This window comes from Oncorhynchus gorbuscha, linkage group LG03 (assembly GCF_021184085.1).
Source record: "Oncorhynchus gorbuscha isolate QuinsamMale2020 ecotype Even-year linkage group LG03, OgorEven_v1.0, whole genome shotgun sequence".
In the NCBI taxonomy this organism is placed as follows: Eukaryota; Metazoa; Chordata; class Actinopteri; order Salmoniformes; family Salmonidae; genus Oncorhynchus; species Oncorhynchus gorbuscha.
The window spans coordinates 73,396,078-73,413,444 of record NC_060175.1 but is presented as its reverse complement, the minus strand read 5'-3'; the positions used below and the strand labels follow the sequence as shown (position 1 = coordinate 73,413,444).

General features: G+C 41.6%; 1 protein-coding gene across 1 annotated transcript; it reads left to right on the top strand.

The window, feature by feature from the left end:
- Nucleotides 1–315: 315 nt before the first annotated feature.
- Nucleotides 316–10,526, top strand: tmem51a (transmembrane protein 51a). The gene is made up of 3 exons (XM_046343654.1): nt 316–587; nt 4,778–5,230; nt 8,928–10,526. The coding sequence occupies exons 2-3, from the start codon at nt 4,848–4,850 to the stop codon at nt 9,310–9,312; spliced, it is 768 nt and encodes a 255-aa protein (XP_046199610.1). The 5' UTR covers nt 316–587; nt 4,778–4,847; the 3' UTR covers nt 9,313–10,526.
- Nucleotides 10,527–17,367: the final 6,841 nt, after the last annotated feature.

Below are 17,367 nucleotides of genomic sequence, written 5' to 3'. Positions count from 1 at the left end.
GTGCCCAACTCTTGTCTGACCGCGAAGTTGGCTCAAAATTAAGGAGACTTAATTAAGCACGTGTAGTTATGAGTAAGATTCTGTGTTTTCCCATGCAAACTTGATTGCTTTTGATATACACGCTTTATCTGCCTTGCCAATAAAACCTTGTTTTAAAATTCAAACATAGACTAGATTTTATCGTAAAGAGGTTGTAGCTTGTATTTTTGGGGGACGGTGCACCATGTTGCCTTGTTGACTGACAACATGACTAAGTGACGCAGATTTCTGTTTATTGAGAAAAGTGCTCTTCCTTGTTCACATCACGGGCCATAGACCAGTGTCCCGCAGTTCAGCATAATCGAATCCGCCCAATGTTGCTCTCAATCGGCTCACGGCCTTTTGCCCCATTGAACCACGCGCATTGTTTTTGTGACGTGATCGCATCAGTCGTCTATAGGTCCGTCGAAGAAAGTTTCTGGTTAGAAATGTGGCTTGATTAGTATATTTCCAAGATATAGCTAGGCTACGTACAGTAATTCCCTTGATCGCGGGTGATCAACTTCGAAGAAAGAAAACACTTTGGAATGTATCGTCAGCATGCAAAGGTAAGGGCGTCTTTTCCACCCATTGCATCATATTGTCTTCATTTTTACAAACCATTGTTTTTATCAGTTCAGTACCTTTGATTATTACTTCGCGTAGTAGTAGGCTATAGTCTTCATACTAGAGCGAGAACGTTATGGGTTAATCTATTTGTTTGCAGAACACGCCTGTTTAGCCAGCGTGATAGCTGGGCTAAGTATCTAATTTAGTAGAATGTGGCGTCTATACACATTTACTACCCTGGAGTATACATTACCTCTCTCATCAACATATGTATTTTGTGGGATATCAATGCACTGGAATGTGACTGTCTGTGCTGAAATACTTCATAATGTCATCACACTTTCGTTCGTCTACTTCGCAACTTCAACAGGGCACTGCATGCATGTGTCGGCTACTTCGGTTCTAACTTCAACACATCTTTAAAAATACATACTAGTTGTAATGGATACAGAACTTCAGAAGTTGACAAATCAATGCAACCTCAAATGTCTGCCAAAAGGTAATTCTGTAAGAAACAGAACAAATCGAATACAGTTGCAAAGGAGATTTAACTCTTTCGTTGCTTAGGTCGACTTGGCACTCATACACTTTAAAAATATCTATATATATTTCCACAAACGTGGGCACTGTTATTTAACATTTCCCAACGGGCTGTCAATACAGTTCTGAACATTTAAACGGTTGGGAGTAGGCACGTGGAATGGTATTCTGAAATTGCTACAAATTTTCCTTATATCATTGTGGCACAGTTTTGTGCACGTTTGGGTTACACACAACTGTGCACAACCAGCCAGATGTTGGAGGCTAGGTTACAGATTGACTGTTCAAGGAAAATGTGCCCCTAAAAAAATAACAGCTGTTATTTTGAGATTACTTTTAGGCCTAGTTGTACAGGATGGGGTGGGGTTTTGGACATACCACACATTCTTCAGTGTACTAGTAATTTTATATCAGTTGTTCCTTGATCTCTTTCTCTCTCTCTCTCTCTCTCTCTCTCTCTCTCTCTCTCTCTCTCTTAGCAAGTCCAGACATGCACACAAAAGTATTATTTTGCTGGCCCTAGCAATTTGTAATCTGTCAGATTGAGGGTATAGGGTAATAGGGTAATGTGGGGTAACTAGCCACCCCCCATAAGAACAATGTCCAATTGCTGACACAACAAAGCAACGTTTGGTAATGTGGATGATTAATTAACTCTTAAAAGCTCAAGTCTGGGTAATTTATTGTAATCAAAGTAATACAATATTTAACAAAATGGCTTTGGACATCTCACTATTAATGTCCTCACTATGATGAGGTTTTGATGTAAGGTCCCTCTTTTCATGTTCCCGCAAATCATGTTTAAATCGTTCTAAAGTACAATACCAGTCAAAAGGTTGGACACACCTACTCATTCAAGGGTTTTTCTTTATTTGCACTATTTTCTACATTGTAGAATAATAGAATAATAGAATAATAGTGACAATATCAAAATTATGAAAAAGCACATATGGAATCATGTGTTAAACAAAAAAGTGTTAAACAAATACAATTATATTTGAGATTCTTCAAATAGCCACCCTTTAACTTAATGACAGCTTTGCACACTCTAGGCATTCTCTCAACCAGGTTCTCTCAACTAGGTAGTCACCTGGAATGCATTTCAATGAACAGGTGTACCTTAAGTTAATTTGTGGAATTTCTTTCCTTATTGCGTTTGAGCCAATCAGTTGAGTTGTGACAAGGTAGGGGTGGTTTACAGATGATAACCCTATTTTATAAAAGACCAAGTTCATATAATGGCAAGAACAGCTCAAATCAGCAAAGAGAAACGACAGTCCATCATTACTTTAAGACATGACTGTCAGTTATTGTGGAAAATGTCAAGAACTGTGAATGTTTCTTTAAAGTGCAGTCGCAAAAACCATCAAGCGCTATGATGAAACTGGTTCTCATGAGGACTGCCACAGGAAAGGAAGACCCAGAGTTAACTCCTCTGCAGAGGATAAGTTCATTATATTTACCAGCCTCAGAAATTGCAGCCCAAATAAATTCTTCAGAGTTCAAGTAACAGACACATCTCAACATCAACTGTTCAGAGGAGACTGCGTGAATCAGGGCTTCGTGGTCGAATTGCTGCAAAAAAAACACTACTTAAGGACACCAATAAGATGAAGAGACTTGCTTGGGCCAAGAAACATGTGCAATGGACATTTCGAGCAGTGGAAATTTGTCCTTTGGTCTGGAGTCCAAATTTGAGATTTTTTTTCCAACCGCCGTGTCTTTGTGAGATGCGGTGTGGGTGAACGGATGATCTCCGCATGTGTATTTCCCACCGTAAAGCGTGAAGGAGGCGGTGTTATGGTGTGAGTGTGCTTTGCTGGTGACACTCTCACTTATTTAGAATTCAAGGCACACTTAACCAGCATGGCTACCACAGCCTTCTGCAGCGATCCACCATCCCATCTGGCTTGCGCTTAGTCCCACTATCATTTGTTTTTTCGACAGGACAATGACCCACCACAGCCTGGAGGTATTTTTACCAAGAAGGAGAGTGCTGGAGTGCTGCATCAGATGATCTGGCCTCCACAATCCACCGACCTTAACCAAATTGAGATGGTTTGGGATGAGTCAAACCGCAGTGATGGAAAAGCAGCTAACAAGCGCTCAGCATATATGTGTGAACTCCTTCAAGACTGTTGGAAAAGCATTCCAGGTGAAGCTGGTTGAGACGATGCCAAGAGTGTGCAAAGCTGTCATCAAGGCAAAGGGTGGCTTTTTGAATTGCCACCCTTTAATAACAACAAAAACACCTTGCTGTGGTTACCTGAAAGGTGGCAGGCCATATTTGTGATTTAGAAAAATGCCTTGCTATTGTCTTTCAAATGAACTCATGGCTAGATGGCTTGCCGAGGGCTTATAGCAGTCCTCTGAATGGGGGCTACCCGGAAGACATGCAAATCACGTCTTAAATTGCAAAACGCCGCTCGCCCACTGGCGGTTAGGCCTGTAAAATGAATAACTGCTCATTTCTAACCGTTAAGGACTTAGCAGTTAGTTAACCATACTGTAACTGAGACAGGTAATTGTCATGAGGGTAAATGTCCTTTCTAATCTGGTGATTCGGGTTGCAAAATGCATGTCTGGTTTTATTATGAGTAACCGTTCTTGCTCTTGTAAGGATAGACACACAGGAGCACCCATATTTGGGCAATACTGTGGGAAGGTCAAATATAGGGGGGGGGGGGCATGGCCTAGTATTGGTTTCCCTCTTCATTGTCAGTATCCCTTTGCAGCGTTATGACATCCATAACAGTGATGGATAATAATGTATCATATCTTTTCTGATTGTGATTTCACTACATTTTTGTGCTTGTTTTGGGATGTTCTTCAGACATTTACAGAAACATTTTATATCTTAGAATGCGTCATTTATCTAAGATTCTCTTATATTCTATAAATATATTCTGAAAGGCATTTGTCGTACATGGTACTACTGTTTTTGATAGAAAGATGAGGAGTGTTTTTCAACATTCTGAATAGTCCTGGAGTGTTTAAAAAAAATATATTTTTATGAAAGCCACTCTAAATATACTGACTTCATCCCGTTTCCAGAAAAGTGACATTCCAAATAATTCCTGTAAAATGGCTTTGAATGGCATTTCTTACCTTAATTCCACTGAACAACTTGACATTGTGCAAGATGTTCCTGTACTTGGGAGAATGCTGTTAAATCTTGCCATAAAAACACACCCTATGAATATAAAGTCTGCACGAGGGAGTTTTCCAACTCCGTGTAAGTGTTGGCTCTCTGGCAGGTAGGTGCTAATGGTCACAGGAAACAGAAGCTGCTGGAAGTCGCACCATCTTAAGAAAAGGAAAGGCATATTGCCCACCCAGCATTTTGAACTCTAGCTGTAGGATCTATTGATAGAGAAGTCTATTCAAAAGCAAGGGAATAATGAAGTGTGTAATTGTGAAGTGTAGGGCAAGTGTGTGTTTTTCACAGATTATTTTTAATGTTTTAAATTGGACTATATTAAAGTTATTTGAACGATGATTCTCTATCCAAATTCCATCACAGTTTGAGTGCCATAATTTCCCCCATTTACTCTTATTTGTATTGAAATAATATTGTTAACCCCACATATTAACCTCTTTACTGTATCTGTGTTCTATTTCTCCCCTAATTAACTGTTTCTCTCCTCAGTCTTTGACCCCAGGTGTGAAGCAGCTAGCTGACCTAGCTGAACGCTAGGTGGGCCTACGTTTTGGGGAAAATGCTCTCCAGCGCTGAGGTGCCCCCAAATCGCCCGGTTACCAGCAACCACCACAACAGTCCCGGAAACTCAGGTTCCCAGTATGCCTTGTGTGCCCTGGGGGTGGGACTGGTGGCCCTGGGCATTGTCATGATCGTATGGAGTGTGGTGCCCTCCGACATGGCCGGGAACAACAGCAGTGGCACCGGAGGAGGGAACCCGAAACCGGACACCAGGGGGAGGACTTCATCGGTGGCCTTTGTACTGGTCGGGGCTGGAGTGGCCATGCTCCTGCTGTCCCTGTGCCTGGGGATGAGGAACAAGCAGCGGGAGCAGCAGGTGCTCCTAGAGGCCCAGACTCTGGGGGCAGGCAACGTAGCTACCAGTGAGGACGACGGAGAGACGTGAGTACTGTAGCTAATTAATGACCTCAGCAGGTTTGTTTGCTCAGGGTTCAGTACAGGGGTGGGCAATCCCTTTATTACTTTACTAACCGTTTGACTGCTCCTACATGTGTAACATCGCATGATGCACACCAGATGATGCCATCAGTGTTTCCGGTTGATGTCATCAGAAACACGTATTTCTATATTTTTGACTACAAAACATAGAAACTTGCCATTCTGACATGTATTGATGTTTGTGGTGGTGCTGGAGGTGAATATTGCCCTTTAACCTATGAGGGCTGACACATGTTCAGCTGATTCAACTACACTGAACAAAAATATAAATATAACATCTAAAGTGTTCGTCCAATGTTTCATGAGCTGAAATAAAAGATCCCAGAAATGTTCCATAAACACAAGCTTATATACAGTGCGTTCGGAAAATATTCAGACCCCTTCACTTTTTCTTACGTTACAGCCTTACTAAAATTGATTAAATTGTTTTTTTTCCTCATCAATCTACATGCAACTCCATAATGACAAAGCAAAAACAGGTATAAATGTTGTTTTACAAATATCAAAAACAAGTCACATTTACATAAGTATTCAGACCCTTTACTCAGTACTTTGTTGAAGCACCTTTCACAACGATTATAGCCTCTAGTCTTCTTGAGTATGATGCCGCAAGCTTGGCACACCGGTCTTTGGGGAGTTTCTCCCATTCTCTGCAGATTGTCTTAGCTCTGGCAGGTTAGATGGGTAGCTTCGCTGCACAGCTATTTTTAGGTCACTCCAGAGAAGTTCAAGTCCAGGCTCTGGCTGGGCCACTCAAGGACATTGTCCTGAAGCCACTCCTGCATTGTCTTGGCTGTGTGCTTAGGGTTGTTGTCCTGTGGAAGGTGAACCTTTGTCCCAGTCTGAGGTCCTGAGAATTCTGAAGCAGGTTTTCATCAAGGATCTCTCTGTACTTCATCTTTCCCTCGATCCCACTGAAAAACATCCCCACAGCATAATGCTGCCACCACCATGCGTCACCGTAGGATGGTTCCAGGTTTCTTCTAGACAAGACGCTTGGTATTTAGGCCAATCTTGGTTTCATCAGACCATAGTCTTGTTTCTCATGATCTGAGAGTCTATAGGTGAGTAGTCTATAGGTGAGTCTACTTTTACTTGGTAGTGGCTTCTGTCTGGCCACTCTACCATAAAGGCCTGATTGGTAGAGTGCTGCAGAGATGGTTGTTCTTCTCAAAGGTTCTTCCATCTCCACAGAGGAACTCAGAAGCTCTGTCAGAGTGACCATCAGGTTCTTGGTCACCTCTCTCACCAAGGCCCTTCTCCCCCGATTGCTCAATTTGGCCAGGCGGCCAGGTCTAGGAGGAGTTTTGCTGGTTCCAAACGTCTTCCATTTAAGCTAGATGGAGGACACTGTGTTCTTGGGGACCTTAATAAATGCTGCAGACATCTTTTGGTACCTTTCCCCAGATCTTTGCCTCGACACAATCCTGTCTCGGAGCTCTACGGACAATTCCTTCTACCTCATGGCTTGGTTTTTGCCATGACATGCAGTGTCAACTGTGGAACCTTATAGGTGTGTGCCATTCCAAATCCTGTCCAATCAATTGAATATACCACAGGTGGAGTCCAATCAAGTTGTAGAAACATCTAAAGGATGATCAATGGAAACAGGATGCACCTGAGCTCAATTTCGAGTCTCATAGCGAATGGTCTGAATACTTACAGTACTAGTTAAATGTTTGGACACATGCTCATTTTTGATGTCTTCACTATTATTCCACAATGTAGAAAGTAGTAAAAATAAAGAAATCATTGTATGAGTAGGTGTGTCCAAACTTTGGACTGGTGTTGTATGTCAGTGTTTTTATTTAAAAAATTAGCAAAATTGTCAACTCGCTTTCTCATTATGGGGTATTGTGTGTAGATTGAGGATGATTATTTGTTGTTATTTAATACATTTTAGAATAAGGCTGTAACTGGGGCCTCCCAAGTGGCGCAGCGATTTTAAGTCACTGCAGTGCTAGTTGTTACTACAGATCCTGTTTCGATACTGGGCTGTGCCGCAGCCGGCCGCGACCTGGATACCCATGAGGCGACGCACAATTGACCCAGAGTCGTCCGGGTTTGGCCGGCCGGGATATCCTTGTCCCATTGCGCTCTACCGACTAATGGCGGGCCGAGTGCAGGCACGCTGACATGGTTGCCAGGTGTACAGTGTTTCCTCCAACACATTGGTGTGGCTGTGTTTCGGGGGACGCACGGCTCTCGACCTTCGCCTCTCCCGAGTCCGTATGGGAGTTGCAGCGATGGGTCAAGACTGTAACTATCAATCGTGGAGGGAAAAGTGGGTAAAATGATAAGGCTGTAACAAAATGTGGAAAAGCAGAAGGGGTCTGAATACTTTCCGAATGCACTGTCTCAAATTGTTTCCATCCCTGTAAGTCAGCATTTCTCATTTGCCAAGATAATCCATCCACCTGACAGGTGTGGCATTTCAAGAAGCTGATTAAACAGCATTAACATTATAGAGGTGCACCTTGTGCTGGGGACAATAAAAGGCCACTCTAAATGTGCAGTTGTATCACACAATGCCACAGATGTCTCAAGTTTTGAGGGAGTGTACAATTGGCATGCTGACTGCAGGAATGTCCACCAGAGCTGTTACCAGATAATTGAATGTTAATTTCTCTACCAACATCGTTTTAAATCATTTGACAGTACGTCTAACCGGCTTTACAACCACAGACCACGTCTATCCACGCCAGCCTAGGACCTCCACATCCGGCTTCTTCACCTGCTGGATCGTCTGAGACCAGCCACCCTGACGGCTGATGAAACTGTGGGTTTGCATAACCTAAGAATTTCTGCACAAACATTCAGAAACCGTCTCAGGGAAGCTCATCTGCATGCTCGTCGTCCTCACCAGGGTCTTTGCCTGACTGCAGTTCGGCATCAGTGGGCAAATGCTCACCTTTGATGGCCACTGGCATACTGGAGAAGTGTGCTGTTCACGGATGAATCCCTGTTTCAACAGTACCGGGTAGATGTACAGAGTGCCTCCATTTTTATCTCCGTGCAATTTGAGATATCGTGACGAGGCCCATTGTCGTGCCGTTCATCCACCTCCATCACCAGTGCACGACCCCCATGTCGCTAGGAATCTGGACACAATTCCTGGAAGCTGAAAATGTCCCAGTTTTTCCATGGCCTGCTCACTCACCAGATGTCACCCATTGAGCATGTTTTGGACGCTCTGGATCGGCGTGTACGATAGCGTGTTCCAGTTCCCACCTTTTTTTAAAGGTATCTGTGACCAACCGATGCATATCTGTATTCCCAGTTATGTGAAATCCATAGATTAGGGCCTGATAAAGTTATTTAAATTGATTCCTAACTAAATCCTGCACCCACGCTGGTCCTTTGCTATTAACATTGGTTAGCCATGTTTTTGTGCTTCTTTAAATCTCTCTGCAGTGCTTCAAGTAACTTTTCAGTTCAAGCCCTGTTACCTAAACAGGGCACCTGTTGCAATAAAGCCATGTAAAACCATCAGGACTGTATTTATCAGGACACACTGCATAGCCTAGATTACTCACGGCATAGCCTAGAGTACACACGGAATCAACTATATAGAAGACACAGTCCATTCTGTAAGCGCATAGTTACTGATGTCTCTGTGTTTCTGTATGAATGTCCACAGGGCAGAGGAGCGAGCCCAGAGGTACACTGTGCCCAGCTACGAGGAGGTGGTAGGCAGCGGCGAGTACCCCATACGCCAGAGCAACTTGCGCCACAGCTCCTCCCAGCTGCCCTCCTACGACGACCTGCTGGACGGTGTGCAGATGGAGCTGGAAGGGTCAGATGTCACCCAGACGTCACCCGCTTCCGCTAACCCTGCCTCCTCTGCTGTGCCTAACCGCCGCACTGGGCGAACGGGCCTCAAGCTCCTTCCTCTTAAGATCCGGAGGATTAAATCGGAGAAGCTCTTTATGAATAACACGGATAACTCTCAGCCACCGGGAGGGATCACTATTGAGCCGCTCACTCCGCCACCAATGTATGAGGACAAAGCACCCCCGCTCTGAGACTTGGCACCTTCTAGGTTTCAAAGCAGGTTACTGAGGCCACTGTGTCCCACTAGGCGTGAATTGGTGGTGCAGTGCTACTATAGATGTGATCAGATGGCCCTTGTCATGCATCTGTGGATAAATCATCTCGATGGCACTTGTCATGCCTACCTGGCTGAGGACTTTTCTTTAGACCTGCACTGGCATTTGAGTAGATCTTTGGGGCAACTCTAATGTTGCTGGACAGAGGGAACACCTGGACAGAGAGTACACATCCAATTTCCGACTATGATTACAAGGACATTGAAGCTTGGTTCAAAGGATCAATAGTATTGGGGGAAATTCTCGGCATGTCTTTGATGCCTTTTATTCCTTTACCACGAGTACTAACTCTGGTCCAAATCTTCTTTGTATGCAGATGACCATATTTTATTTTCCTCTGTCTGCTATATTATTTAAAGTTCCGTCTTCATCCTCAGTCTAGTCGTGTTATAGATGTATTATTCATGTCTTGAGTTTTGTATTCTGTACAGCTACTTAGACAGCTGCTCCTCACATTTTGGGAGAAGTGCTATTTGGCGACTGACTCAATGGCCACCTTACTCAGACAGTGTTTGTGTGTTGCTGCCTGGGTTGCTCGTCAATAGAGGACAATTGAGAGAGACCGAGGCTCATGGGTAGTTAGAAGCCTTTGCCCTGTAGCCATGGTGAAATGGGGTTGGGCTCTGAAGGCAGTAGTGTAGTCCAGCTCTTTTCCTTTTTTTTTTTTTTGCTCAATAGAGGAGAACACAAGGGGGACTTTCTCTGAGCAGCTGGGAGCTGGGATAATGGCACCCATTGCTCACTCACTCATCACTCTTGAACTATTCTTCACTAGCTCCTTGACTGGCAGCACTTTCATTAGGAGTATTCAGAGAATGAACTTCTGGTGTCCATGGTTTGACCCCCATTTTTGTTTAGTGGAGCGAAAATGCATCAGTACCTTTTCTCTCTCCAGCCTGTTTGTTTTATGCTTATGAGAGTATGGAAATTAGCGAGTCCATGAAGTGTTTGGAAGTTAAGAATGTTATTTTCTTATCATACGGATACTATTTTCTGATGTCATGTTGATGAACCTGTTCAACAACTATTCACTACTTTTTAGATGGGAACACAAACTGTACACAATAGTAGCCTTTTTTGTGTAACTGAACACTTAATAAACTAGCAAATGCATACCTATGCACACAGAACAAGAATAGGCTTTTTTAATTAGAATTGAATTGCTGAATTACTATGCTAAACAAAAATATGAATGTAAAGTGTTGGTGCCATGTTTCATGACCTGAAACAAAAGATCCCAGAAATGTTTCATATGCACAAAAAGCATTCCGGTACTTCTCATTTTCTGAACAAATTTGTTTACATCCCTGTTAGTGAACGTTTCTCCTTTGCCAAGATAATCTGTCAGGTGGATGGGTGTGGCATATCAAGAAGATGATTAAACAGCATAGTTATTACACAGGTGCACCTTGTGCTGTGGGCTAAATGAAAGGCCACTCTAAAATGTGCCATTTTGTCACACAACACAATGCCTTCGATGTTACATTTTGAGGGAGTGTGCAATTGTCATGCTGCCTGCAGGAATGTCCTTTAGAAATGTTGCCAGAATTTAAATGTTAATTTCTCTACCATAAGCTGCCTCCAATGTCGTTTTAGATAACTGGCCTCAAACACAGACTACATGTAATCACGCCAGCCCAGGACCTCCACATCTTTGCTGAAGAGTATTTCTGTCTTTAATAAATCCCTTTTTGTGGGGAAAAACTCATTATGATTGGCTGGTCCTGGCTCCCAAGTGGGTGGGCCTATGCCCTCCTAGGCTCACCCATGGCTGCTCCACTGCCCAGTCGTGAAATCTGTAGATTAGGGCCTAATTTATTTCAATTTCCTTATATAAACTGTAACTCAGTAAAATCTCTGAAATTGTTGCGTTTTTATATTTTTGTTCAGTACAGTTTATACATGTAAAATAGCATGCACATCATGTAGATTTTAGTTTTATACATTGATTTTGTACAGTATTGTTGACGGTATTTGCAGTTGTCATGCCTAGGCAGTGCTGTGTGTGTGTGTGTGTGTGTGTGTGGGGGGGGGGGGGGGGGTGACCAGTTTTGGCTGTGAGGAATCCGTGGCTTCATACCATGTTCTGTACTTATGGGGACACTACACTCCAAAAAAAAGAAAGTTTGTCAGATGTTTTTAAACCTCAAAAGAAGCATTATGTTAAGCAACGTACACATCCCAATCCATTGGTTTTGTTAGATCCAACGATAATGTCACAACCCCAAATGAATGATAAAATGAGCACCAGATATGCTTATCTGTTTATGAATGAAAAATTGTGCTCATCTTGTGCTCATTTCCATTCATTTGGGATTGAGGAATACAGCTGTATCTATACAATCATGTTGGACATGGATCCACCTTCACATTAGACTTATTTTGAGGTATTAAAAACATCTAACAAACTTAGATTTTGGAGTGTATTGCCCATTTAAGAATATTCTTATGTGGAACAAACATTGTTCATGAGTTCAATGGACTTTTTCTCTCAACCAGCTGTATGTATAACAACATTTATTCACATTTCAAATACTTAGCATTATTTGTAAACTACATGATTGGCTTGTATGACTAAATTTCCTTTTGTATGTATTGTGAAAGTATGTTTTTGTATGAAGAGTTCTGTCTGTTTATGTTGACTTCGAGGAGTTCAGAATAATACATTACTGTGTACAGTAAAGGAGTTGAGTATGACTAATGTAAAAAATAAATTCAAACTATTCCGACCACACAGTTTTATTGCAAATAGGTCCTGTGACGACTTACTGGTTTTCAGCAACCACACTAATGTGCTTCTGGGAAATCATTAACCGTGGCAGTACCTTACTTCCTGTAGTATACAGTGCCTTCGGAAAATATTCAGACCCCTTCACTTTTTTAAACATTTTGTTACGTTACAGCCTTATTCTAAAATTGATTAAATGTTTTTCCTCATCAATCGACACACAATATACCGCATAGCGACAAAGTGAAATCAGGTTTTTAGAAATGTATTAAAAATAAATACTTTACATAAGTATTCAGACCTTTTGCTATGAGACTCAAAATTGAGCTCAGGTGCATCCTGTTTCCATTGATAATCATTGAGATGTTTCTTCAACTTGATTGGAGTCCACCTGTGGAAAATCTGATTGATTGGACATGATTTGGAAAGGCACACACCTGTCTATATAAGGTCCCACAGTTGACACTGCATGTCAGAGAAAAAAACAAGCCATGAGGTCGAAGGAATTGCCCATAGAGTGCAGAGACAGGATTGTGTCGATGTACAGATCTGGGGAAGGGTACCAACACGTTTCTGCAGCATTGAAGATTCCTTAAGAACACAGTCACCTCCATCATTCTTCAATGGAAGAAGTTTGGAACCACCAAGACTCTTCCTAGAGCTGGCCACCTGGCCAATACTGAGCAATTGGGGGAGAAGTGCCTTGGTCAGGGAGGTGACAAAGAACCCAATGGTCACACTTAGAGCTCCAGAGTTCCTCTGTGGAGATGGGAGAACATTCCAGAAGGACAACCACCGCTGCAGCACTCAACCAATCAGGCCTTTATGGTAGACTGGCTAGACAGAAACCACCTCTCAGTAAAAGGCACATGACAGCCAGCTTGGAGTTTGCCAAAAGGCACCTAAAGACTCTCGGACCATGAGAAACAAGATTCTCTGGTCTGATGAAACATGCGTCACGTCTGGAGGAAAACTGGCACCATCCCTATGGTGAAGCATGATGGTGGCAGCATCATGCTGTGGGGATGTTTTTCAGCAGCAGGGACAGGGAGACCAGTCAGGCTCGAGGGAAAGCACACAGCCTAGACATCGCAGGAGTGACTTTGGGATTCAATGTCCTTAAGTGGCCAGGACTTGAACCCGATCGACATCTCTGGAGAGACCTGAAAACAGCTGTGCATCAATGTTCCCCAACCAACCTGACAGCTTGAGAGGATCTGCAGAGAAGAATGTGAGAAACTCCCCAAATACAGGTCTGCCAAGCTTGTAGCATCATACCCAAGAAGACTCGAGGCTGTTATCACTGCCAAAGGTGCATCAACAAAGTACTGAGTAAAGGGACATTATGTAAATGTCATATTTCAGTTTTACATTTTTTATATATTTGCAAAAATGTTTAAAAACCTGTTTTTCCTCTCTCGTTATGGGGTATTGTGTGTAGATTGATGAAGAGGGAACACAATTGTATCATTTTTAGTACAAGGCTGTAACGTAACAATGTGTAAAAAGTCAAAGGGTCTGAATACTTTCCGAATGCATTGTATACAGTATGGTTGAGATATTGTAGGTGATATAGTGCCTTCAGAATGTATTCACTCCCCTTGACTCTTTTCACATTTTGTTTGTTACAGCCTGAATTTGAAATGGGTGTAATAAGAAAGTGTCACTGGCCTACACACACAATATCCCATCATGCCAAGAAGGAATCATGTTTTTAGACATTTTGACAAATTAATTCAAAATGAAAAGCTGAAATGTCTGGGGTCAAGTATTCAACTCTTTTTGTTATGACAAGTCTACATTAATTTCAGGAGTAAAAATGTGCTTAACAAGTTGCATAATAACTTGTGTGGACTCACTCTGGGTGCAATAATAGTGTATAACATGATTGTTTTAATGACTACCACATCTGTGTACTCCACACATACAATTATCTGTTAGGTCCCTCTGTCGAGCAGTGAATTTCAAACACCGATTCAACCACAGGGAGACCAGGAAGACCAGGGAGGATTTCCAATGTCTCGCAAAGAAGGGCACCTATTATTAGATTGCTACAAATAAAAAAGCAGACATTGTATATCCCTTTGAGCATGGTAAAGTTATTAATTACACGTTGGATGGTGTATCAATACACCCAGTAACTACAAAGATACAGGCACCTTTCCTTACTCCGTTGCCAAAGAGGAATTTCTGGGATTTCACCATGAGGCCAATGGTGACTTTAAAACAGTTTGAGTTTAATGACTGAGATGGGAGAACTGAGGATGGATCCAACAACATTGTAGTTACTCCACAATACTAACCTAATTGACAGTGAAAATAAGGAAGCCTGTATAGAATAAAAATATTCAAAAAAATGCTTTCTAGCAATGATCAACAACCAACAACCAATTTGACAGAACATGATGAATTCTGAAAAGAATAATAGGCAAATTTGGCACAATCCAGGTGTGCAAAGCTCTTAGAGATTTACCCAGAAAATCTCACAGCTGTAATCGCTGCCAAATGTGCTTCTACAAGGTATTGACTCAGGGATGTGATTACTTATGTAAATGAGATATATATGTATTTAATTTTCAGTACATTTGCAAACATTTCTAAAAATGTCACTTTGTTATTATGGGGTATAGTGACAAAAACATTTTTATTTCAAACATTTTTAATTCCGGCTGTAACACAACAAAATGTCTGAAGGCACTGTATTTAGCCTGGTCACAGATATTTTTGTGCTGTCTTGCCAACTCCTATATGAATTGACAATGAGGCACAAACAGATCGTGGACCAGGCTTGGTGATATTTGTGCTTTTCCACTATGTTATTCACCTTATCTTGGTTACTGTAAAGCTGGATGAAGAGGAAACAACGCCTGAGAATGTTGGCTTCTTCTCTTGTCAGTGTTGAATCATTGTTGTGTTCTCAAGGTCATTCTCTGTGAGAAAGACACTCATTTTCAAAGCGCTGGCTTTTAAAAAGTTTCATAAAACTCTGTTAGTCATTACTGTACTTAAATGCTGTTAACATAATTACTTTTGTGTTTGGGAGCCTTTTAACTCAATATAAGGATTTCTGTTTGGCTTTTACATTTAAAGAGTTGACCTTGCTTCCCTCTAGTGGTAGAGTGCTGTTAATACACTTGATATTTATGGAACATAGTATGTCTTGATCAGGCAGTGGACTCCTGGTGCTATTGGCATCCCTTTAATATGTTGTCACATTCATTGAGAAAATGTCAAACAAAAGACTGTAAGTGACACAGTACTTCCCTATAGCTTTTGAATAACATTGTTAATGATTACTACTGTATACATTCAAAATGTGGTGTCAATATAGTAAAATGGCTTGCGAGCTGACACGGCCGACACTGAGTATCTGCAGTTACAGTAGATTAGAGTTTTGTTCAGAATTCTTGTGCAATGATAATGAATCTGCATGTTGTGAATTTGTTAGTTGTTAGTTTTGTTGATTGTTAAATGTGTTTATACAGTGGCAAGAAAAAGTATGTGAACCCTTTGGAAATACCTGGATTTCTGCACAAATTGGTCATAACATTTGATCTGATCTTCATCTAGGTCACAACAATAGACAAACACAGTCTGCCTAAATTAATAACACACAGACAATTCTAAGTGTTCATGTCTTTATTGAACACACCGTGTAAACATTCACAGTGCAGGGTAGGAAAAGTATGTGAACCCTTGGATTTAATAACTGGTTGACCCTCCTTTGGCAGCAATAACCCCAACCAAACGTTTTCTGTAGTTGCGGATCAGACCTGCACAGCGGTCAGGAGGAATTTTGGAACCTTCCTATTTGACAAAACTGTTTCAGTTCAGCAATATTCTTGGGATGTCTGGTGTGCACTTCTCTCTTGAGGTCATGCCACAGCATCTCAATCGGTTTGAGGTCAGGACTCTGACTGGGCCACTCCAGAAGGCGTATTTTCTACTGTTGAAGCCATTCTGTTGTTGATTTACTTCTGTGTTTTGGGTCGTTGTCCTGTTGCATCACCCAACTTCTGTTGAGCTTCAATTGGCGAACAGATAGCCTTACATTTTACTGCAAAATGTTTTGTTAAACTTGGGAATTCATTTTTCCGTCGATGATAGCAAGCTGTCCAGGCCCTGAGGTAGCAAAGTAGCCCCAAACCATGGTGCTCCCTCCACCATACTTTTTTGCCTTTGTGTTCCTTCCAAACATCTCAACTGTAGTTTCATCTGTCCACAGAATATTTTGCACAAGGAACATCCATGTGGACTTTTGCAAACTTCAGATGTGCAGCAATGTTTTTTCCCCGTGGTGTCCTCTGATGAACACCATTCTTGTTTAGTGTTTTACGTATCATAGACTCATCAACAGAGATGTTAGCATGTTCCAGAGATTTCTTTAAGTCTTTCGCTGACACTCAAGGATTCTTCTTAACCTCATTGAGCATTCTGCACTGTGCTCTTGCAGTCATCTTTACAGGACAGCCACTCCTAGGGAGAGTAGCAACAGTGCTGAACTTTCTCCATTTGTAGACAATTTGTCTATCTGTGGACTGATGAACAGCAAGCCTTTTAGAGATACTTTTATAACCCTTTCCAGATTTATGCTTTATGTCAACAATTCTTAATCTTAGGTCTTCTGAGATCTCTTTTGTTCGAGGCATGGTTCACATCAGGCAATGCCTCTTGTGAATAGCAAACTTCGATTTTGTGATTGTTTTTTATAGGGCAAGGCAGCTCTAACCAACATCTCCAATCTCGTCTCATTGATTGAATTCCAGGTTAGCTGACTCCTGACTCCAATTAGCTTTTGGTGAAGCCATTAGCCTTGGGGTTCACATACTTTTTCCAACCTATACTGTGAATGTTTAAATGATGTATTCAATATAGACAAGAAAAATATGATAATTTGTGTGTTATTAGTTTAAGCACACTATATTTGTCTATTGTTGTGACTTAGATGAAGATCAGATCAAATTTGATGACCAATTTATGCAGAAATCTAGGTAATTCCAAAGGGTTCACATACATTTTCTTGCCACTGTATACAGAAAATTATTTAGGCAGCCACCAATTGTGCATGTTCTCCCACTTAAAAATATGAGAGAGGCCTGTAATTTTCATCATAGGTAAACTTCAACCATGACAGACAAAATGAGAAGAAAAGAAATCCAGAAATTCACATTGTAGGATTTTTTATGAATTTATTTGCAAATTATGGTGGAAAATAAGTATTTGGTCAATAACAAAAGTTTATC